We start from the raw sequence: 23,343 nt of genomic DNA, 5'->3' as shown, positions 1-23,343 counted from the left end.
GGTGCACGCGCCTTACCCATCCCCCCAGGGTCCCGGCGTCCACATTTTAATCAGTTCCTCTCTTGCTGGAGGTCAGGCGGTCAGGCCAGCTGCATTGCGGGGCTCGCTACATTTAAAGAGGTTTATGAAATGTGATGGAGAGTGATGCTGAAAGGTTTAGCCGCACAGGTTGCTCACCTGCACTTTGAAAACGTGACCTCTGTGACCGGACATCGTTCTATCTTCCCTTCATCCTGCTGCACTTTTATCATCTCTCTCACATTCTCTATTTTCTTATCTTGTTCTTGTTTCATCTCCTTCTGGCTCCGTCTCTTGTCCTCTCTTTTAGTGGTCCATCGGAGGCGCTCTGTGATGTCTGGTGACGATGTGCTGCTCCAGTGCGAACTGCGCTCAAACCTGGCAACTCCACGCTGGACGCTAAACGGCAAAGAGCTCCAGGGATACGGCCTCAATTCGGGCTACCGCATCGGCACAGATGGCCTCCTCATAATCGGAGCACGTGCCCAACAGAGCGGATCTTATCGCTGCTTTGCCGTGGAGAACTCCGTCTCCGTCCTGGTTTATCTTTACACAGTGAGGGTGCACACGGACTCGTATTTCCCTGTAGAGCCCACAGCCACGACTGACCCCACTACAGTTTATAGCCCGACTTTTTTCTCCACCACCAGCAGCCCCACAGAGCAGCCTCTGCCGTCACCTCCTGCCCCGCTGCCTCCGGGAGCTGAGTTCCAGACCTACAGACACATGGAGGCCGTGTACATTTCACTGGTGGCGGTCCTCGGAGGGCTTTGTTTGGTGTTGACTGTGGTGCTGCTTTATGTCAGCTTCTGCACCAGACGTGCCTCTCACGACCGGAAGTTCTCCCAGCAGGGGCTGCAGGTCCTGGGGGCGTCTGAAAGAAAAAGAAGCTCCCTTCTTGAGCTTAAAACCATCTCCAGTCACTGCAACGGCCGCCAGGGTCGTCGCTCCATCTCAGTGCCAACCTTCGGGGATGTTGGCGATGGCTTCCTCCAGATAGTTCCAGGTGAGGGTCAGTTCTCGCCGTGCAGAACACCTCCACCAGCACCTCCTCTTCCTATGCCGCCTCCGCTGCCAAACATGGACTATGCTAACGGGCTGTCGGCCACGCTGCCCAGCGTGCTGAGGAAGATGAACGGGAACAGCTACGTGCTGCTGAGGCAAGCCGAACACGATGGCATGTCGCCGCTCTACCACTCCTTCACAGAGGAGCTCAATCGGATCCTGGAGCAGAGGAAACACACACAGCTGGACCTGCAGCCTGACGAGAGCTCCATCTAGGACGCCCCAGTCTTTGTCGCACAGTTATTTATTTTGACCCCGACGGTGAGCCGTTGTTGTGGGGCAAACTTTTATCAAACGCTGCTGTTATTTACCCAGTGTCACCTGCAGGTCGTGTCCTCACCTGATCTGAAATGTGAAGCCTCTCGTGTCTCCCGTGACAAAATGGCCCATGATTTCACCTCAACAACAGACTGCACTAACCACAGATTCAAAAAGGTGGAGCTGTGAAAAGCTAGCCGCAGACTGCACTGTTAGAAAATAACCACGTGTGCGGGGGAGCGTAATGAAGCGACCTCGGGTGTGGCCTCTTTGGGCTTGTGATTAAAGAAGGTGGTTGGATGACACAAAGGTGCAAAGAAGGACACAAAAAGAATCAGGCCAGGAGGTGATCATGTATTTATGAGACTGTGGAAGTGTTCAGGAGGTTTTAGTGATGTGTAACATTAGCCCTGAAAGTGATATTCCACCCAAAATTTTTTGTGCATTTGGTTGGTGTGGGAAACTACCTTTCACCTAACTTAACTGCAAACTGAGAGAATTTCCCCGTGTGTTGCAAATCTGAAATGATGAACTCCTGTTCCCTGGTCTGAGGGAGGACTGACTCACCCGTAGATGCAGGGGTGGGCTCAGAAAGCCTTCTTATGTTGATAGTGGCTGTTTCAGCTGTTAGGGCTCCTCTGTTTCTAGGCAGATGTTGATGATTCATTTTTGTTTTATGGACAAAAAACTGCACTCTTGTAGGTTGAATTGGCTGGCATCCCACCTCCATCTGTGTCTCTTCAGTGGCTAATTAGCTCTTCACACGCCCACCTGTGACGTCAGAGCTGACCCTCCAGTCTCCACCTATAAATGCACTAATCTCCAAAACTAAAGGACTACTTGAACATTTAGAACCTTTAATTTTATTAGAATTTTTGGATAAAACACTTCAGTGACATGAGTAACCACAATCTCCCCTCCCAGGGCTTTTGAGCTCCTCTTCAAAGGTTTAGTCAGGTAAATTACGAGAGGTGTAACAGAGGGAGAAAAACAAGAGAATGGAAAGTGTAGTGCATATAAGCAATAAGCTGTTGAAGCTTTTAAATGTTCTGCCAAATGAAGGATTCAACTGCTACCTTGTATTAATCATCTCTCCCAGATACTCATTTTAGAAAAAGGGAGGTTAGGCTCTTAACCCTTTAACACCTGGATTGACATCACTTTTCTTATGCTGCATTCAAGTATTTAAACCTCTGAAACTAAAAAAATTGGTGCAATGTTTTTCAAAAACACAGGAAGAAATATATCGAGCAACTTTGCATGAAATGTTGTCCAATCTGAAAAAAAGGTGTCCGAAAAAGTCAAGTATGCCCATCTTAACTTCCTAGAGCCTAGCGTGACATCTTGAACAGCTGACACCCCCAAAAATATCTAATTTAAAATCAGCAAATCACATTTGAGGGGCTGAAATCTTCAGCATTTTGCTTCAAAAATGTCAATTAATCGATTAATATGACTTCATGCCTTCGATCCCTGTCAAGGAGCAAAACGCTCCTTTTACCGCCACTTTTCAAGCCCACAGGGGAAGCCTGAAAGATTTTATGTGGAGTATCACTTTAAGAAGCTGTTGCAGAGTACAAGAGCTCAGGTGGTGCAACAAATCGTATATTTAAATTTGATTAAACCACTCTTCCTCCATTTTCTTCTGTCCTCGTGTAAATTGCAATAATCACATCACTGCCGCAGCTGTTTGAAGCAGTTTGTTGTGCGAGCACCTGTAGCAAACTTACTGTTTATAGCATCTGTGTGCAAAAAGAGACACAGCTGTATTGAAGGCAGCTTAAATGGTCTATTAAGGACGATTAAAGGAGCAGCCAGTCTGTGGTCAGATTGACTGAATTCACTAAAGACCGCAGACTGGCTTCACGGTCCAGGAAAAGAAAAACGGACGGGATGCTATAACGAATATGCTTATTTGCTGTGCCATTTATACCGATAAACATACATATACTTTATCTTTGTCAAAGTGAGACCTTGTTTTTGTATTTTACATTAGATTGAAGATTTAAAGAGTTTTTCAAAGACAGTTGAAAAGACTGGATTCCTTCAAACATTATGTTACAAAAAAGACAAAATGGCTTTCATCTCGCTCTTAAACTTGTCTTTTGCTGTAAAAAAAATGCTGATGCCGTGTCATTGAATCAGAAAACCTTCACACATGCGACCCACAGATGCATCCTCTGTGTTTACGTGACGTGAGAGCAATGCCAAAACAACAGAAACAGCACAACATTTCCTTGGCAAGGTGAACAGCACTATGATTAAATAGTACATGAATAACTTTGAGGGACTGAAATGAATCCCTGAGTAGTTTGTAAACGTGTCACGGTCGGGGGTAAATAAAGATCTGTCTTTCCAGCAAAGTGTTGAATCAGCTCTTGTAGCGGTGGCTCAGCAGCAGCCCTCTGACGGTGACTCGCAGCGTGCATCTGTCACAGCGTCGCTGACAGTAACAGCGGTTCTTGGCTCACCTCCACAAAGAGAGGACGGGGCCTTCTTGTCTGTTTGCATAGAGCGCTGTCGCCTCTGCAGGAACGAGCAGACAGAAAACATTTGACCTAAGTGTCCTGGTTAGCCATGCACGAAACAGATGATGATGCAAGGAGGCAGGAGCTATTTCGCACTTGCAGGTTTTCAGTCGTCCTCATGTTTGCCTTGTAAGCCACTTTATTCTGAGAATATGGTCCAGGAAATGCACTGTACGCAGGGTGATAAATGGTTTGGTCTGGATGGAGGAAATTCTGCCTGATTAATGGCCTCGGCTCAATTCAAAGGGCTTCACTGCTTGCAAATGAGACTTTTTTCAATATTTGCACAACAAATTTAGTCACTTTTTGTGTGCAATACCATGAATATCACTAAGGAGAGACTGTCTAAAAGTGATTCACAGCGCCTCGTCCCTCTCTGTTATGGCAGGCATTTTGGTCATTCACCTTTGGACATGGTCAGACTACACGTCGCTGTTTGTTGGAAACATACTGAAATTTCAACCCCACTTTTACTGATTATGTTTACCAATTTTTTTCAATCTGGCTACTGCTCTGTGATGTTATGCCAAGTCTCAGTAGTTATTAAGCATGTCATGGTACCAGAAGTGTAGTAGTTGATACCAGTGTAAGGGAAATTCCACGATTCTCAAAGTCGAAATCACAGTAAAAACCAAATCAGAACAATAAATCCTGTTTAAATACTTAAACATATACTCCTTCATTAAAACATTTGAATTTGATTTAAACTGTATTAATACCTGATGATCTGCCATGAATGCAAAGTACCAGCGGATGTATGTTTATTAGATTTTGCGGCTGATAAAACATTTCCATTTAGCATACAGCATATTAATATTTTTCTCCTCTAAACTTAATGTTCACTTGCCGCTCTTCTACTGTGAATCAACGATTTGGTAAGAAGTGCCAGTGTCAAGCGTGTTGTTGTTGTTCTTCCGTGCTGGTGTGCGTTCCTCTTCTCCTTTGACATTCAACAGCAGACTAGAGGACTTTTAGGCATAAATGCTCCACACTGAGGTACGAAAAATTGCATCCTTTTTACCCACGGTATCGGAGAAAATCGGTTCTTGTGACATCCTTAGTAGTTGTAGGCTTGTCTATTAAAAACAGTCTATAAATTGTTCACCAAAAGTGCAAGCCCTTTGCTTAAAGTCTGTTCATGCATACATTGCTTCAAAAGATCAGACAGAATTTATAAAAAATAGATATTTCAATTGCCAGAAAAAGCCGTTCTATTAGATTCCAAAAAAAAGGCTTTAGGTTGTGTAGAGTATAGACTCACCTATTTCAATTTCTAAACAAATTTTGAACTGGTAAAATGACATTATACAATATTCCTTATGCCTATGTGCACTCCTAATTTTTTGTGACTAATGGCTGTGCTATTTGTTCTTATTGATGAATCCAAATGTGGGCATTACTTGAGGTTAAACTAAACAAAAAATGTTGCTATATGCAGATGACCTGTTCTTATACATTTTAGATCCAATAAACAAAGATCCAGATGCTAAACCAATAGTAGTTGGACACTTTCACACTTGTTGGAATTATCTGGCTTTAAATCAATGGTGTAAAAAGAGCGACTTTGCTGGCAAATTATACCATCGAAACATTACCAAACCTTAACATTTAATATCCCCTGCAGCTTTGTATATAAGTGTGTTTTCCTGACCTGTCCAGTCATGCAGAGAGCAGATGATGATACACTCTGAAATGCCAGCAGAAGCTACTTTGCACCTTGTATGATTTCAGCTCTCTTTTCACCGGCTTTTCTAGCTCTTTAACTTGTTTTCATCCTCATCTTCATTCCTGTCCTCCCTCCCTCTCTGTGCTGTCTCTTTCCCCGTCTCATCACCTCTGCATGACAGTATCATCTATTACTCTCTGTGCTCACATTCACTCTCTTCCTATCTCTCTGGAGGACCCTGCTGAGTTTACAAATGCCCCCTAATCAATTAGAATCAGTTTTCAAAGAGCCCTACAGTTTATTTTTGTGAAACAAACAGATTTCCTGCGTTAGTTAAACATGAGAGATACTGTAGATGCTGAGACTTTCATTGCACACATTTTCCATAAGATTAGACAGCCTGAAAATGAATCTGTGTCCTCTAATTAACAACTCACAGAGATTGACGAGCTTTAATGAAAAGGTTTTCTGATCTGTGCTAATTTATGGATGTGTTTCCATGTGAGCATTTCATTTTATTTAAATCAAAGTTGTATAGAAATGTTCTTTTTGGGTTTATTTATTGCAAGATTAACATTTGTAAAATTACTGCATTTTCTACTGAGTCTGATATTTCGTTGTACCTATCCATGTATTACATAAAAACTTCTATTATTTAATTCCCTCATCACATTGTGGACAATCTTTAACATGTTGCAACCTTTTCTGCTGCTTTATTTATGGAAGGACAATCTGTTTACAATAGACACTGGCTCTGCACTGTATACTATACGATGGACTAAAAAACAGCTAACATGTTGAGCTGCATTCACCTTGTTTCTGTGCACAAACCCACAGTGAAGCATTTATGTCCTGCTGCGTTAATATGCAAGATACAATATATATTTTATGTAGATTATTTCTCTAGGTGTTGGCCAAAGATAGTAGTGTACAGAGTTCATGTTTTGCACTGTTCTTTTGTAAGTACTTTGTTGAAACTCATGTAATATACCCTTGTAAACTGTGAAACTTTCCATCAAGTTTGTTCTAGGCTTGGGCGGTATCTTTTTCCCTCACTCCTGTAGGCCGAAACAAAAGTTAGCATCCCCTCGTCAAAAAGCCTGTGGGATTTTTCCATTGCATTTTGGATCATTGCAGAAAATAAGCTCAAGCAAACCTTTATGATACTCACACTTTTTTAAGCAAAATAATCTTCAAAAATTACACAACTTTTATGATTTTTAAGCCTAAATGTAATCCCCAGAAGTAAAAAGCTGACATTACCCTCCAACAACGAGGCTGTAAAGCCATACTTTGCGTGAGGACACTCAAAAGTTAGCCACTTGTTTGCAATAAACTTTTTTAAAACTTATAAAAGCTTCAAAATTCAGAGGTGGGGTATTTACTGGCATATTTTATGTTATAGAACAAAATGTGAAAGTCTCTTAAGCTTGTCTTAACCACAGACCTTTTTTCAAACATCTAACAAAAAAGCCATTGACTTTTAGATGAGGGAACTGCTAAAATGCAAACTAATTTCCAGGTTTGAGGACTCATTACTGGGGAACTCTATTTCCTTCATACCTTCCTTGCATTTCATAGGGTATACAGTGTATGATAGTATTTTGTATGTGGTGCCACAGCGCTTGAAAGTTAGCTTTTCAGTCTAATAAATCAAAGGGGATGAAGGGAATATTCTTGCCACTATTTGCATCATTAAACAGAAAAATACCACCAAGTTTATCGGGGTAAATTCAAGTTTATCCCTTCCACTGACCTAACCTTAGCTTTATTGCCTCACTCACTTGTAAACACACTTCATTCAAACTCAAACAAGAAACAAAGCGAAACTCACTAAAACCAAGTCAGATGTGAAAATACACTGTTTACCATATTTTAACATTATCCCCATCACTCATCGTCGCCATCTTTCTCAGCTCAGCTGCCTGTAAAAAGTGACCTCTGGTGGTGCATGCTGTGCACTACATATTTTCTCAATACAGCATCTCTGTATCAGTGTAATAGAAAAAGGAGTGTCTGTATTTTTGATGCTATTGGAAATTATATTGTTGAGTTTTCTGAATATTCTGGTATATGGGTATACCGTGATACTGCCCAAGCCTTAATGGTCTGTATGATTTTTTTGATGTAGATAATGAACTTATCTATGTGGTTCACTCAGAATATGACTTGTAAGATAATTTAGCCACCTGAGTTGTTGACAGAAGAATTTCCTTTTGTGTTATTTTTTTGAGTTGGTTAAATTTCCACTTGCTTTTGTGCAGACTTAAACCACTTTGCATTATGTTAAGCTAGGGAAAAAAAGTCAACAGCCCTGAGGGGGAGTCAGGAAATGACTTGCAAAACATGCTCTCACCAACTCCTATTCTCAAGACACCATAACACTGTTTTAGCTTGTGGTAAGCAGCGAGGCCACTGTCCTCTACTGGGACCGGAGCCCACATGATCCTGGAGACATTTACATACATATATGACAGAGCAAAAGTATAACACAAGCTCACGGGGGAATAAAGTGACCATTTCCAGAGCAGCGTTCAAGGCAGTAACTTAGCAACAGCATCTTTATTTAGAGCCTTTAATGTCCTGGTGTGGGTCTAGCTGTGCCAGTTCCCATTGGGGAGCGCGGGTGTGATGAGAGCACAGTGGCCCTGATATCTGTAATTGGTGCCATAAATTAAAATGCAGAAAGTGAGCATGAAACAACAGGAAACATTTTCATCAGCCAACGCTTTTTTATTTTTATTAAAATAGCTAATTGTGAAGTATAACTTTAGTCAAATGTGGTGATATACTGAAAACTCACAGATAATTTAAATGTGGACATGTTAATTGGCTAAACAGTACATGTATGTCAACATGAACTGCAGTTTACACCTGTGGCTAATTTAAAGGGACAGTTCACCCCAAAATCCAAAATACATATTTTTCTCTTACTTGTTAGGCTATTTATCAGTCGAGTTTTGGGGTGAGTTGCAGAGTATTTGAGATATTGGCAGCAAAGATGTCTGCCTTCTCACCAATATAATGGATCTAGATGGTACTTAGTTTGTGGAGCTCAAAGCGCCAAAAAATATATTTGAAAAACGTAACTGCAATGTCAGATATGATGACCCGATTACTTGTTGTGAGAAGTTTGATGTAGGATGCATCTTTCGACCAAACTACACCTGCCAATTTTACGGTTTCTCATAACTGAAGGAAAACAAAACAACCTATCTGACTCTCCCCAAAACCACATATATTTCTGTCCTAACAGTCAAAGTTAAAACATGCTCTTAACCTAATAAAACTATCATAGTTTCACTCCATAACTACCTGGTTAGGTTTAGAAAAACATAATGGTTTTACATTAGATAAGTACTTTTGTCGCTAACATAACATTATGTATGTCAAGGAACGTCAAATACAACACGTCACATAGGTTACTACGATAGCATTCAGCACATACTTGCATGTTTAAGTTATCATTGATTTTGGGACACAGACACCCATTTCCTGGGTTAAAGTCCTATAGGTAAGAGGGAAAATATGTTTTTTTATTTGGGGTGAACTGTCCCTTTAAAACAGCTACATTTGCAGTTTAATTGATTCATATTTGGTGTTATGAATTTACAAATCATTTAAATTTCCCCACTTTTATTGCTGTAGCAGTTCATGATTTAAAACAGGAACAGCACTCTGTATGTCTGAGACTAATTTAAAGAGAGTGTGCGTCCACATTCTTACTCAAGTGCAGATATTTGGGAGAGAATGACTGAAATCAGCACCAATATCACGCTGCAGAGCTCAGCTCCACTGTCTCTCTCATCACCGTCCTCTGCAGTCATCTCACGCTCCTATTCTACATAAATTCTCACAGATAGCCAAATCATTTCCTGCAGGCCGCAGCTATATATGCCAGCGGACTCGGATCAATCTATCAACAGAAACTAGCAATCTGTCCTGAGGGCACCTTTCACGTTCATGCTTATTGGTATTCATGTACTGCCGAGTACTTGGTTGTATTGTTTTTGTTGAGAAGAACACAGAGATCACATGTGGAAGGAAAGAAAGGGTCAAGCTTCATGCCTTTTGCAGTCAAAAATGATGAATTTAGGGTGCAAAGAAGGCAACAAGGAGTTCTGCCAACATCCGCCTTGTTGAATCTGAACAAATCACAGACTGAAGGAGTTTCTGCTGCTCTTACAGTGGATGCAGAGGGCAACTCTCAGCGCTGAAGGTTAACACTTGTCCCTGAAGCTATCACACAACCATCTGTCATGTTCACTTAAGCACTGGATCGTTTTGAGTTTGCAAAACGAGGAAATCTTATCAGTATTAAACTGTAAAAATGTGTACATTCCTCCTGTGTCATGAAAATAAAAAAGGTGATCTTTTGATGTGTGTCTGTGAAGTATTTTAAGTGCAGTAAGTTTTGCTCTGTTGATCTTCTGACAAGCTGTTAAAACTCAAAAAAAAGTCTAAATTTAAACACCAGCATTTGCACAATAATCTCTTTTATTTCATACAAAGTTGCTCTGCACATAAATCTTCAAATAGCCTTGAGAGTCACACAGTTATTTTCCAGCTAACAAGCCTCTGGTGGATTCATGTAGAGTCTATTCAAATGTGGCATTCAGAGCTGGTAATGTGTGCACTTTTCTGAGGAGGATGGTGAAAAACGTTCAGTCGACAGTGCAGAAATATCCAGCAAATCCCTGCAAACATGAGGACTACTTAAACCCTTATGCTGCATTCAGACACCTTTCCCAGGTATTTAAACATTTGACCCCTGAGCAAAGTGGTTTGATTTCTTCTTGAAAACAGAATAAAAGACAACGAGGGATCGACAAGAAATTTCCTGCAATTTCCTTGTTAGTAGATTTTGAATCTAGCAAAATGTGTCCAAAATGTTATTTAGTCACTTAGTTATTTATAATTATTATAATAAGTTATGGTACAGAATTATTATTACACTATTTTTCTGGTTGTTTCCTTGTTTGTTTATCCCTTTTTTAATTTTTTTATTTTTGCTTTGCTAATTTTCAGGGTAGCTTTTTTTGTAACTTTTTACTCATTTCTTACTCGATTATGGGTGATTTTTTCTTATGTTGCACATTGCCTTCTTCCCATGTTTTTGAAAGAATTCAAGCCAATCTAATCTGGCATTAAGCCCTAATTCTGATTTTAACCCTTTGAAACTTGATATCTTGAAAAACACTGGAAGAAGGCCATGAGTAACTGAAGAAGAAATCACCAAAAAATAGCAAGATACTGTTAAAAAGTGAAAGTAAAAAATGATATATGAAAAAACTCTTTTCTTTGGATAATTTTTTATTGGTTTCTCCTCTCTTTGTCTCTTTTTAAAATTCATTTTTACATCATTATTTTGTCACTTTTTCCTTGTTTTTCTCCCAATTTTTGAGACATTTCTTGTGAAATTGCTAATTGTCTTTTCTTTCTTATTTCTGAAGAATCGACCAGCTCGCTCTGGGTTTCAAAGGTTTAAATGCTTGTGAAAATCAGCTCATCGCACCACAACAAAACTGATGTCGATCCACATTTCAAAGGGTTAAACTAGTCCTTATTGGGCGTCCTGTTTCGGTGGTCTGATGGGGTCGATGGACGGCGGCCGGTTGGTGAACGGGTGCCACTGGCCCTGGATGCTGGGGCTGTCTGTGTGGAAGGGCTTGCGGATGCGGATGATGTCCAGGCCGGACTGGTTGGTCATTTTGGTCAGAAGCTCTAAAATCTGCTGAGACGTTTTGCTTGTTACGATTTCTTCTCTGACGTTGCCGTTCACTGCGGGAGGAAAAAAGAATAAACAAATAAGTCTGAGTGACTTAAAAAGGAGACACTTTACTTACTGAAAAACCTGCTGAGTGTGAACTGTAACAGTGTCAACAAGAACAGACGATTCTGTTTGACAAAGTCATTTGAAAACCCCAGCGGCACTTCACTTTTACCTGAACACAGGTCTTTAGCAAAAACAGAGTCATACCGCCCCCTGCAGTATCTCAGAGTTAGTAACAAACATAATTCACATGACTACTGTACACTAAATTCACTTTTCATGTTTTGGATGCAATTACTGAAAAACCACAGAGCTTAAACTTCACCAAAAATGCATCATCATAGTCCTGAACTTGACCTTAAAGCTTGTAAAACACACCTGTGAAATTACACAAGCAGCATTTTGATATTTTATGATGTTTAGGTATGTTATAATGACATTTTACTTCAGAACTTTGTTTACATTTATACTAATATCACACTTTTGATAAAAAAAGGGATTTTGTCCTTTTTTGTTATTGTTGTATTTGTTTTGTTTTAATGTATGTACCAAGAGTCCTTGGGATGCAGTTCTGACACTGACTGAATTATTCTCTTTATTTAAATAATTATTATTTCACCTTAATTACTGGGAGAATTCCCATTCCCATTGAGATTTAGAATTTATTTTACTTACATAAAAATAATTTTAAAAATAAATCATCTTTATCGTTGCAAAAATGTTTCAATTCTTGCAATTGATTTTATTATTCTAGTAGGCTACCGAAAGTTGTATTTCCAATATCAATAATTTAGAGGATTAATAAAACAATACTTGGGGAAAAAAAAACTCTTTTACAAGGACATCCTGGCCAAGACAACAGCAAAAAGATAAAAAAGAAGAAACACTCAGTATAAAAATTTCATACACAAGAAACAAAAAATGGAATTAAAACTAACAGCTCGTTGAAAAACACAATGAACTGGCAGCTTTTTATAACAGAACATGAGCATTAAACTAATGATAATAACTGATAATAACTAATCCGGTTTTTCTAATCAGATTATCCTGCTCTGAAATAAAATAACTGAATTATGTGCTTAAAACTATAAATAAATGAAAATTACAGTTCATGAATGCAGTAACTATTAATATGGAAACACTGTATTTTACTGTATTTCCATAATTAAGTTTAATATAAAAGGAGCTGATATGTGATCATAAATTATTATGTACTTTGGTGCGATTTACAAATAAAATAGAGACAGTTTTTTAATACAGGAATAAATAGATGTTTACTTGTGTTTGTTGCAGTTCTTGAAAAAACATTTATCTGGAAATCAATAAAGCTTCTAAACTCAATACAACTGTATTTACTAATATAATTGTTTAAAAAATGTATCTCTTCATTTTTTCCCCTCTGTTATTAATGTAAAATTATTTCCAAGAATCTGTCTAGAAATTATTCAGAAGCTTTAAAATAAAGCAATATTATATATGTAAATAAATCGTGTTATAATGAGGGGAAAAAACATGAAAATGTCCCTTAAAAACTCAAAGTCATGAGTACTTACAATATTCTGCAACTATTTTGGGGATCCTGCAGGACTGAGGAGACACATAGACGACGGTTGAAGGGTTCTTCTTTGCATAATCCACCACCCCCTCCTCAATAAACTCCCTGAAAAACATAATAATAATAATAATAATAATAATAACAATAACAATAATAATAGTACATTTTAGTTATAGAGCGCTTTTCAAGAAACTAAAAGACGCTTCACACAGTAAAAGGATCAAAGAATACAGTAGGACACTTCACTTGTGAATAATATTTCCATATTAAAGTATATTTATGTTTTTGTTTACCTGACTCCCAAAGAGCTCTGAGCGTTTTTGGAGAAGATGACGGAGACTCGCTTCAGCTGGCAGACGTACCGACCGACTCCGTTTTGGAGGACACTCTGGAGGAAGCGGCTCGGTGTCCCTCTGGACGTCATCCTGCACCGACGGTTATCGATACGTAATATTTCAATAAAGACGGCGTTAAAATTAACGTTAACTTCACAAAAACGTTCACAGAGGACGAGCTGACGGGCATGTACGAACCCCGGTCCGTCGGTGTTAAGGTCCCTCCGGAACTACAACGTATAACCGGCACGAGCCGCACGAGCGTTCCGCGAGCAACTCAAAAGCATGAATGCAATTTTTTTTTAAAAGGTAAACAGTATATTTTACGCATATTTATAACATTTTGAAAGTTAAAATTGATTATGACAGTTTTGCGACTTTTTCCATTGGCATACTGTACTATGATATTTTTAAAATATATTTTTAATAACATACTATGATGTTTCTTATAACTTTCTGTTGTGTTGGGGATTTTTTATTTACTTTTTTTATTAAGTGATCTTATTGCATTGTGAATATGTTGTGTGTGGTACTTCTATGTGTCTTTTATATCTTTTGTATGTGTTGTCTTGCTCTTATCTGGACCATTGAGTCTGTAATAAAGTTTATTATTATTATTATTATGACATACTGTACTATGATATTTTTAAAATATATTTTTAATAACATACTATGATGTTTCTTATTACTTTCTATGACATACTGTATTATGATTTTTTTAAAAATATTTTTATGTCATACTGTGGTATGATTTAAAAAATATTTTTATGTCATACTGTACTATGATTTTTTTTATATTTATATGACGTATAAATGATATACACTGACATTTTTATATTTTTATGAAATACTATGCTTTGACGTTTCTATATTTTATGGTATTCTGTACTACAATTTTGTATGACATACTTTTCTATGACATTTCTTTTTTTCTTATTGCAGTATGGCATTTTATATTTTTTATGACATACTGTACTAAGACATTTTTGTATAACATACTATACTAAAACTCTTTATAACATACTATTCTATGGCATTTCTTAAAAAAATAAATAAATTATATATATATGTAATACTGTACTATGACTTTTTAATTTTTTTTCTTAGCATGCTTTATTATTTATTATTTTATTTTTTTATTTTTTTTATAACATACTATACCACAATTTTTTGATAACACATTATTCTATGACATTTTTTTTATTTTTTATAAAATGCTACTCTATGGCATTTTTTGTCTTTCATAAAATATTATTTTATTCAAGTTATAACATACTACATTATTATAACTTTACGACATCGTATGGCATACTATAATACACATTTTGTAATCTATAACATACCATACCACGAGTTTTTATTTTATTTTTTATTACGCATTATCATTACGGATTATACTGTGACGCAGTTCGGAACTTTTCGCCATAAGTTTCACACGGACTTGTTTTGAAGTCGCACCGAAAAGCCCGGGTTTGGAGGAGCATGGAGCAAAATGAGGGCAGACAAAAGAGGCTAAGTAAGTTGAATTTTCTATGTTTATTTTTTAAATTAAACTTGATATATTTAAAGTTAATGCTTTCACGCACGTTCAGGCGAATTCTCTCCGATAATTAATGTCCGTTTAATCAGGAAATGACCGTTGTCTGCCTCGCTGTGTGTCTTTGACCAACATTAGCGTAGGTCAACCAAGCCGAGACATTTCTTTGTGGCTTTTCTGTGGTGTTTTCATGCTTTTTATATGTCTGTTGCAGGTTGACTGTATTAACCAGGTAACTCATGTGGAGGAGTTTGCTGTTTAGGGGCACCACCTGTGTCAGGCAGGTGGCAGCCCAAAAGTTTCTCCACCAGAGACACTGTCCTCCCCTCTGTGTGAGACCTTTCTCCCACAGACTCCTTCATAGACCTCCATGTGCTTCACAGCCGTTGGGTACAGGCTATTTCCTGGCACACAGCGGGACCTGGGCTTATAAAAAGGATGCCACATCCACAGTGGAGTTTCTTGTGAGCCCCGTCACAGTCACAGACATCAAACAGTACCTGCGCTCCAAAGACGTCCCTTTCCACGATGGATACAGCTGCCTCCACATCCCCAGCATCTTCGTCCAGCCGTCCTCCAGGGGGGACAGCTTCTCCCTGTTCATCGACAAAACCACGGGGCAGTTTCTGTGTAAGGACACGCTGGTGGAGGGGAACTGGGAGGATCTGCAGGACTGCCTGGAGGTGATGCAGAAGGAGGAGCAGGACTCCCTCAGCCCCCGTGTGCTGCTGGGATACCCGGAGACCGCGGAGGAGCAGGATGAGAGGGAGAGGGAGCAGAGGGAGGTGCAGAGGATCTGGTCCAGCTCCGTGCCCTTCACTGACCTCCCTGAAGACGAGGCTCAGCTTATTAAGACCATGTTCCAGGTACTGCTCAGTGGGATTCAGTGATAGTTTTACCACATTTTATAAGAAACTTTTTGTTATGAATCAGAATGATCAAAGGAAAAACTTACACCATCACATCTACACCACAATCACTGAAAAACAGGGAAATCTGAACGAGGTAAATACAAATATAATATATTATAAGTTTTTAAATCTTGTTATGTGTCGATCTTCTCTCACTCTTATTAAGGAAATTGGAAGTGTAGAGTATTTTCAAATTTTTCTGTTTTTCCGTTTTTTCTTAAGTAACAAAACGTAAAAAATAATTAAATCTGCAGTCTGCAAAGGTCAGAGGAGAATATAATGCTATAAAGTTCAAACAGCAGTGTTTTAAAAGGTCAAAGTCAAATTTATTTATATAGCACAGTTAAAAACAACCAAGGCTGATCAAAGTGCTGTACAAAAGTAATCAACAAAATAAATAGTCAATAAAAATACATAAAATGCGCAAGTAAAAACAAACATATCAAAACACTTAATCAAATACAAATATGAAAAAGTTTAATGAATGACAGTTAAGTTTTTTTTTTTGTTTTTTTTTTTAAAAGAGTATAATCACCATTAAACGCACCTACAGACTATTCTCCTCACAGGATGATGATAATGTTTATGAATGTTTTGTTTTAGATCACAAAGGTCTCTAATGCAACACTGAAGAAGTTTGGCGTGCGTCTCTTCAAGCCCACAAAGAGTCTGGTTTTCCCGTGGTTTGGCGGACCCGACTCCTCCCTGAAGGGGGTGAAGCTCCTCTCCGCTCAAAGCTCAAACACGGACAAAGTGACGTATAATGAAGCTACGGTCCCAAAGAGTAACTCTTACTACAACCTGTTCGGCCTCCCGCTGGTGGGCCGTATGGACGCGGAGGTGGTGCTGACTGGACACGAGCTGGACACTCTGGCAGTGAGCCAGGCCACCGGACTCCCCAGCGTGGCTCTCCCCCGCGGGGTCAGCTGCCTCCCGCCCATCCTGCTGCCTTACCTGGAACAGTTCAAACGGGTGACCCTGTGGCTCGGGGGCGACATCCGCTCCTGGGAGGCGTCAAAGATCTTCTCACGGAAGCTGGGTCTGCGGCGCTGCTCGCTGGTGCGGCCCGGGGAGTTCAGGCCGTGTCCCGTGGAGGCGCTGGCTCAGGGGAAGAACTTCAGCCAGATCATCAAGTCCTCCATCCCAGCGGCCCACAAGTCCATCGTGTCCTTCAAGCAGCTCAGAGAGGACGTGTACGGGGAGCTGATGAACACGGAGCAGGTGGCCGGAGTCAAGTGGACCAGGTTTCCGGAGCTCAACAGGATCATGAAGGGTCACCGCAAAGGAGAGCTGACTGTTTTCACAGGTAAGAAACATGATGTTTCTGTTCTGCACAATCTGTGATGCTGTGTTTCTCAAGTTATAATCATTACCTTTTGCCAAGGAGGTTATTAGGAGTCTGCAGATTATCAACTTGGCCGATTATTATTGTTATATTTGGCATTTTGCCGATTACCTGTGTTGCCGTTTTATTTTAATGATTGCTGATGAAATTAATTAATTAAAAAGTGCAAAGAAAGTGTCAGCACGGGAGCAACTTTTACATTGTTAAACCGTAGGAAGCTATTTTTTATTAATTTTTTCCTTAAATTTCCACTTAACTTTATAAAAAAAGTTGCTGGGAACTTGCTGTCTGTGATGAAAGTTTCAGTTTTTATCATTTGCTGAAGGAATTTTAACAATTTTTTGTGTCAGAATTTGTTATATACCATATTCTAAATATTTACAGAAATATTTTATTTTTGTTGTAAATGCATATCGGTTCCAGATATCGGTTATTGGTATGATTAACTAATAATCGGTATCGGCCCTGAAAAAAACAATATCGCTTGACCCCTATGTTTTCAGTTTAATTTGTTTGTCAGAGAGATTTCGGGAAAAACGACTAGCCAGATTTTCATGGAACTAGATGAAAGGTTGTAGCGTGGGCCAATGAATAACTCCTTATTTTTTAAACTTTTTCTGAATTACACAAATTACATTCTGCTTTTGCAAACACTGTGAGATGGGGCTTGTGCCTTTTTAATCAGAAATAAAGTCCTGGTTAATAATGACATAAACACACCTTTTTATAGCATCACGAAACATTGAGCTTTAAACGTTTGTACATATCCACTGTCCACAGTTCACAATAGCTTATGCATTAGTCTTCATATGTATTTCTTTTTGTATCCCAGGTCCTACAGGCAGTGGGAAGACCACCTTCATCAGCGAGGTTGCTCTGGACCTTTGCATGCAGGGCGTCAACACGTTGTGGGGCAGCTTTGAGATCAACAACGTGCGTCTGGCGAAGATCATGCTGACGCAGTTTGCCATGCAGCGGCTGGAGGAAAACTTGGAGCAGTACGACTTCTGGGCAGACAAGTTTGAGGAGCTTCCTCTTTACTTTATGACTTTCCACGGACAGCAGAACATCAAGTAAGTCTCGTCAGTTATTCGTTAGATACAGACTGATTTCTTTTCAATCTCAGTCGGCATGATGTGCATCTTATCGTCAGTGTCGGGCAGAAAGAGATCAAGTCAGTCAACTGGATCAATCAGCGTTTGCTTTAAATTCATCGATGTTTCACAGAATTTAAGCTAAAAAGAGCTTCAATTTTTAACCGACAAATAGATTTGTCTATTAATTGACTTACATCAGTTAACTGATTAAGCCATTTTAAAGGAAAATATCAAACATTCTCTGGTTCCAATATGAGGATTTCATGCTTTTTTTCATTATAACTTGAATATCTTTGGGTTTATTTAAAGACTTGATTATTTTCTGACATCTCCTTCACCAAACAATTAAACAAATTAACTGTCAAAATATTTGAATGAAAATGATCATTAGTTGCAGCCTTAAAGCTGAAAAACTTGTCTAAAATACTGGGAAGATTTACTATAAACATGGCAAATCAAAAGTATTTTTTATTTATTTAACGAGGGCCACTTTTTGGGAGTTTTTCCGTAGTTGCTGTGAGGGTCTAAGGACAGAGGAATGTCATATGCTGTAAAGCCCTCTGAGGCAGATTGTGATTTTTGAAAATGGGCTTTATAAATAAAATTGAATTGAAATTGAATTAAAAATCTCCTTTTCAAGAGTGTCCTGGCCAAGACAGGCAGCAACAAAAGTAACAGACAGACAACATGGAAGAAAAATACAAAATCAAAACATACAACTCCATAATAAACAACATTAAACACATACTAAAGTTACCACAAGGGAGCACTAAAAAGTATATTCATAAAAGTTATAAGTAAACCATAAAAACAAGACAATTAAAAGACTAGCAAAAGTATTGGCATGTAGACGATGACATACAAAAGTCCTACGACAGTGCTTTGAAACGGCCTCGAGGAGCCAACGAGTGCAGCTTTAATTGCAGAAGATTTCACATATTTCTGTGTCTGCAGGACGGTGCTGGACACTATGCAACATGCTGTCTACATGTATGACATCAACCATGTCATCATCGACAACCTGCAGTTCATGATGGGGCAGGAAAACCTCTCAGTGGACAAGTGAGTTATGTTTAAGAAATACTGCACCAACACCTGTTTCATTAGGCGTGATATTCTTTAAGTACACTGTCCACCACAAATATGGAGCTAAATGATGTTTTATGATGTGGTCCAGGTTTGCGGTGCAGGATCACATCATCGGAGCGTTCAGGAAGTTTGCCACCAACAGCAGCTGCCACGTCACTCTGATCATCCACCCCAGGAAAGAGGAGGACGACCGAGAGCTGCAAACTGCGTCCATCTTTGGTTCGGCAAAGGTAAGACGGAGAAAACTTCTCACATGTGTTTTAAATAAAAATGTGCAGAGAATACACTTGAATAGAATTAGTTTCAGAAGTTTATTTATTTATAGAAACAATTTAATTTACAATTTTGTAAACTTTTTTCCCAACACTTGAAAAAAAAGTTTACAGAACTATAACAAACATACACAAGCTGAAAAGAGAGACCGCCCAAGGCCTCAGTGGGGAAATAAATAAATAAAAGATAAAATAAAGTCAACATTAAAAATAAAAAATACATATAATACTCTTATTATTTTAAAGATGAAAAGGAGAGAGAGGTAATATTTTTTTGTAAAAAAGAAAAAACAAAAATTAGCTTAAGTAGGATTTATTTTGCAATTTCTTATGATCCATGAATTTAAAAAAAAATGGGTAAAAACAAATAAATAAAATGTGTGGTTGACAGGCCGCGCACACAAAATGGAAAATCAGATACGCTAATACATATTACACTTTTATAAAAAAATTCCCGATCCTTATTTACTCAAGGACAGTAAAATGAGATTCACTGCTGCACATAACCTGACTCAGCGTTTACAGTTAAATCAATATGTGGTGGCAAATGTCGTAAATTATGGTGAGCTGCCACATATAAATACACCTGGATACCCTGCCTGACTACATTTTCATCCATCAATCCATCCATCCATCTTCATCTGCATCATCTGAGTTGTGGGGGCAGCAGCAGGCTGAGCAAAGTACTCCAGACGTCCCTCTCCCCAGCACAACTTTGTAGCTCCTCCAGGGGGACCCTGAGGCGTTCTCAGGCAGGATGAGATAAATAAGCCCTCCAACGTGTATTGGCTCTACCTCTGGGGCTGCTATCATTTCACTGTGCCTGGAAAACCTCTAACATGAGTCGCTCAGGAAACACCCTAATCACCTGCCCAAACTACCTCACCCTTGTGAAGAAGACATCGAAATACTTTTTCACTTGGGGCAGCAACTTTCTCCCAACCCAGAGGTAGCAATCCATCATTTTCTTGCAGAGAACAATAGCCTCAGACTTGGAGGTGCTGACTCTCATCCCAACGGCTTCCCGCTGGGCTGCAAACTGCCCCAGTTCATGCTGGAGGTCATTGTGTGTTGAGGCAACAGAACTGCATCATCTGCAAATATCCCACATTGGACACTTTCTCCTGCAAACACATTCATTGATTTAATGTTCTTATGAAAATACATTTTAGTTTATTAAATACTTATATACATACGTCCTGACCCTCTTTGCAAAAACTGCGGTAATTCAACGTAACCGAGACACTCTGTAATTCCAGGCCAGCCAAGAGGCCGATAACGTCCTCATCCTGCAGGAGAAGAAGCTGGTGACGAGTCCCGGCCGCAGGTCCCTGCAGGTGACCAAGAACCGCTTTGACGGAGACGTGGGCATCTTCCCTCTGGATTTCATCAAGTCCTCGCTCACTTTCGCAACTCCCATGAAGGGCAAACATAAGCTGAGGAAGGTCACTGTCAAGCTGGAAAATGAGGAAGCAGAGGGAAAAGAGGTGGCGGGAAAGAAACAGGAGGGTAAAAAAGACAAAGTGGCCAAAACGACAAAGACTCCACGAGCTATTAAGACTCCTGCAACTGGGAATGGAAGTATGCAGAAGGAACAATAATACAGTATAATTCATCGGCAGCGTGGATCACCGCTTCAGTATTTACATTTGAAGGTTGGAAAAAGAGGATGATGATGAGAAAGTGTTACGTCCGTAACGCGGGGTTCAACTAAGCTGAACAATCGTTGAAAGAATGCAAAATGATTTCCATAAATATGAGATAACAGCTCTGATTGTTGTTCACAATCAAACGTATAGTTAATATCCAGAAGGATGGCTCAACAAGTATGTGACTTAATGATGCTGAAGTGTAATTAAGCTTTTCCATGCAGCTATTACTGTTCATTAAAGGGACAGTTCACCCTAAAATCAAAACTACACATATATATATATATATGTAATTGCGATATCGGCTGTAGAGATGTCTGCCTTCTCTCCAGTATAGTAGAAATAGATGGCATTCAGCTTGTGGTGCTCAAAGCGCCAAAAAACACATTTGATAAACTCAACAGCAATGTCGCTTTCCAGAGATCATGACCCGATTACTCAAGATAATCCAAAGACCTCATGTAGAAACTATTTTCTTTCTACAAAACTGTACCCACCATATAAACATGTAGAAAGAAGCATGCATCTGTCAGTCCCTCCAGGATTTCAGGGGCTGTTTTCTAAAATGCCTGATTTCACTTTAGCTTTTCTAAAAAAAATTGTGATGCATGTTTCAATGTTTGCTTGTTTTTTAGTGGAGGCAGTGAAAGTACAGGGGGTGGCTCAATTTGCATTAACTGCTGAAATCACAACCTCGCAACATCCTGGTGGGAGTGTATTATATTAGAAAGAGGGCAGACATCTCTACAGCTGATATCTCCAACACACATTAAAACAAATAGCACTACAGGTGAGAGGGAAAATGTGTTTTTGATTTGGGGTGAACTGGCCCTTTAATACTGAATTCTCTGTTAAATTAAAGTGTTCCTCAATTTCACAAAAAAAATACTGTGATGCTGATAAGGTTTACTATTTCATGGTAAACACTTTGGCACTGTCTTCTTACGAGGAAGCACTTGCACATAACTAAAGTGTGCTCTCTACTGACTTTTTGTACAAAGATGATTTATTGAATGAGATACTTTTTTGATAGTAAATTGCTTGTGATGCAGCTTTTTGTCTGTGTTTTTGTGTTTGGTCAGCAGGGGGCAGCGTGTGCTCTATACATAATATAAAAACCTCCACAGACAATATCGCTGACCTTATTTACAAGTGTCTGCAGACATTGCATTTTATTTAACTTTGTCTGTAGGCTTCAGTAGTATTTTTAACAATTTGTCCCAGATGTCTGTGTGATTTAGAGATATGTGAAAGCAAGACGGTGCACAGTCATGCATATAAAAGAGAAAATGTTTAATTTCCTTTTCTTAATTCTCTTTTTATTGGTTTGTATGAACATACAAAAACAAAATAAATACCTTTCAATCATGTAAAAAAGGGTTTATAAGTAAATAAGTTGATAAATGACTAAAATAGTGAAATAAAAAGATAAATAAATAGAAAATAAAATAGAATGAACAAAAAAATGGATGGTGGAAAAAAGGGAAGGTTAATTAGATAAATAGAATAAGGAATTCTGCACTCTACGGTAATAAAGCAAACACTGTGTAATTGATTTTTATATAAATCTTTTAGTACAATTTGTAAGAAAATTAGAGATCTTTGGCCTCCTCTCCTGCTGCAGCCTTAACCTCTAATAATTAAGTGGTGTCGGATAAGACGTTATGTTTAAAAGTTGGGGAGGTTCTTTGAGTTTTCATGCACTGACTCATCTCCAGCGTCACATTACACAATCCATTATTTAGACTGAGTGACTCTTAATAAATGCAAATGTGTTTGAAAACATCTTCACATGAATATTTCATGGCTGAAGTCAGTGGCCCTGCAGTGGTGTGAGGTTACATGTGGAATCAGCAGCTTTCAGGAGTGAGAAAACTCTGCATTGTGCTGCACTGTGAGCTGCTGCAGGACGTATCGATGCTCCAAGTGTCGTATTTCATCGCCGCGAAGCCACATAAAACCTCAGATTTATGATATAAAGGCAGCGGTTCAGAGTGGGAATATAAAAAGAGCCAGTGTGTTTGATATCACAGCCTTTGATGATTTTTAACCTTTGCATCCGCACAGTAGATTTTGTCTCACCTCGGGAGTCACTCTCATTAAAGAATTAAGGATCTTTGCACTTTGGGAATCTCATTAATCTCTTGGGCGCCTTTTGCCAGAAACAAGTTCCCATAAGAGGCATGAAACATCAAACAAACATGATCATACACACCCACATCATGTATCCTCCTATATTATATAT

At 39.0% G+C, this 23,343-nt stretch overlaps 3 protein-coding genes across 3 annotated transcripts in view; 2 read left to right on the top strand and 1 right to left on the bottom strand.

The window, feature by feature from the left end:
- sema4gb (sema domain, immunoglobulin domain (Ig), transmembrane domain (TM) and short cytoplasmic domain, (semaphorin) 4Gb) overlaps nt 1-9,911 on the top strand; it is a 52,934-nt gene extending 43,023 nt beyond the window's left edge. The window contains exon 15 of the mRNA XM_042507565.2: nt 329-9,911. Coding sequence (XP_042363499.2) covers nt 329-1,299 — 971 coding nt within the window. The 3' untranslated portion in view covers nt 1,300-9,911. The remainder of the gene's footprint in view (nt 1-328) is intronic.
- A 103-nt stretch (nt 9,912-10,014) lies between these two features.
- On the bottom strand, nt 10,015-13,430 carry mrpl43 (mitochondrial ribosomal protein L43). The gene is made up of 3 exons (XM_042507566.2): nt 13,157-13,430; nt 12,862-12,968; nt 10,015-11,316 (listed from the first exon to the last, which is right to left on the bottom strand). The coding sequence occupies exons 1-3, from the start codon at nt 13,285-13,287 to the stop codon at nt 11,099-11,101; spliced, it is 456 nt and encodes a 151-aa protein (XP_042363500.1). The 5' UTR covers nt 13,288-13,430; the 3' UTR covers nt 10,015-11,098.
- A 1,177-nt stretch (nt 13,431-14,607) lies between these two features.
- On the top strand, nt 14,608-22,150 carry twnk (twinkle mtDNA helicase). The gene is made up of 7 exons (XM_042508567.2): nt 14,608-14,714; nt 14,950-15,601; nt 16,250-16,952; nt 17,824-18,064; nt 19,043-19,150; nt 19,266-19,407; nt 20,709-22,150. Exons 2-7 carry the CDS (start codon nt 14,975-14,977, stop codon nt 21,048-21,050), a joined length of 2,163 nt encoding a protein of 720 aa, XP_042364501.2. The 5' UTR covers nt 14,608-14,714; nt 14,950-14,974; the 3' UTR covers nt 21,051-22,150.
- Nucleotides 22,151-23,343: the final 1,193 nt, after the last annotated feature.

This window comes from Plectropomus leopardus, chromosome 19, assembly GCF_026936395.1.
Source record: "Plectropomus leopardus strain MGB_pleo_1.0 chromosome 19, ASM2693639v1, whole genome shotgun sequence".
NCBI lineage: Eukaryota > Metazoa > Chordata > Actinopteri > Perciformes > Serranidae > Plectropomus > Plectropomus leopardus.
Note: the sequence above shows the minus strand (reverse complement) of the source record. Positions and strands in the feature narration are given on the sequence as shown.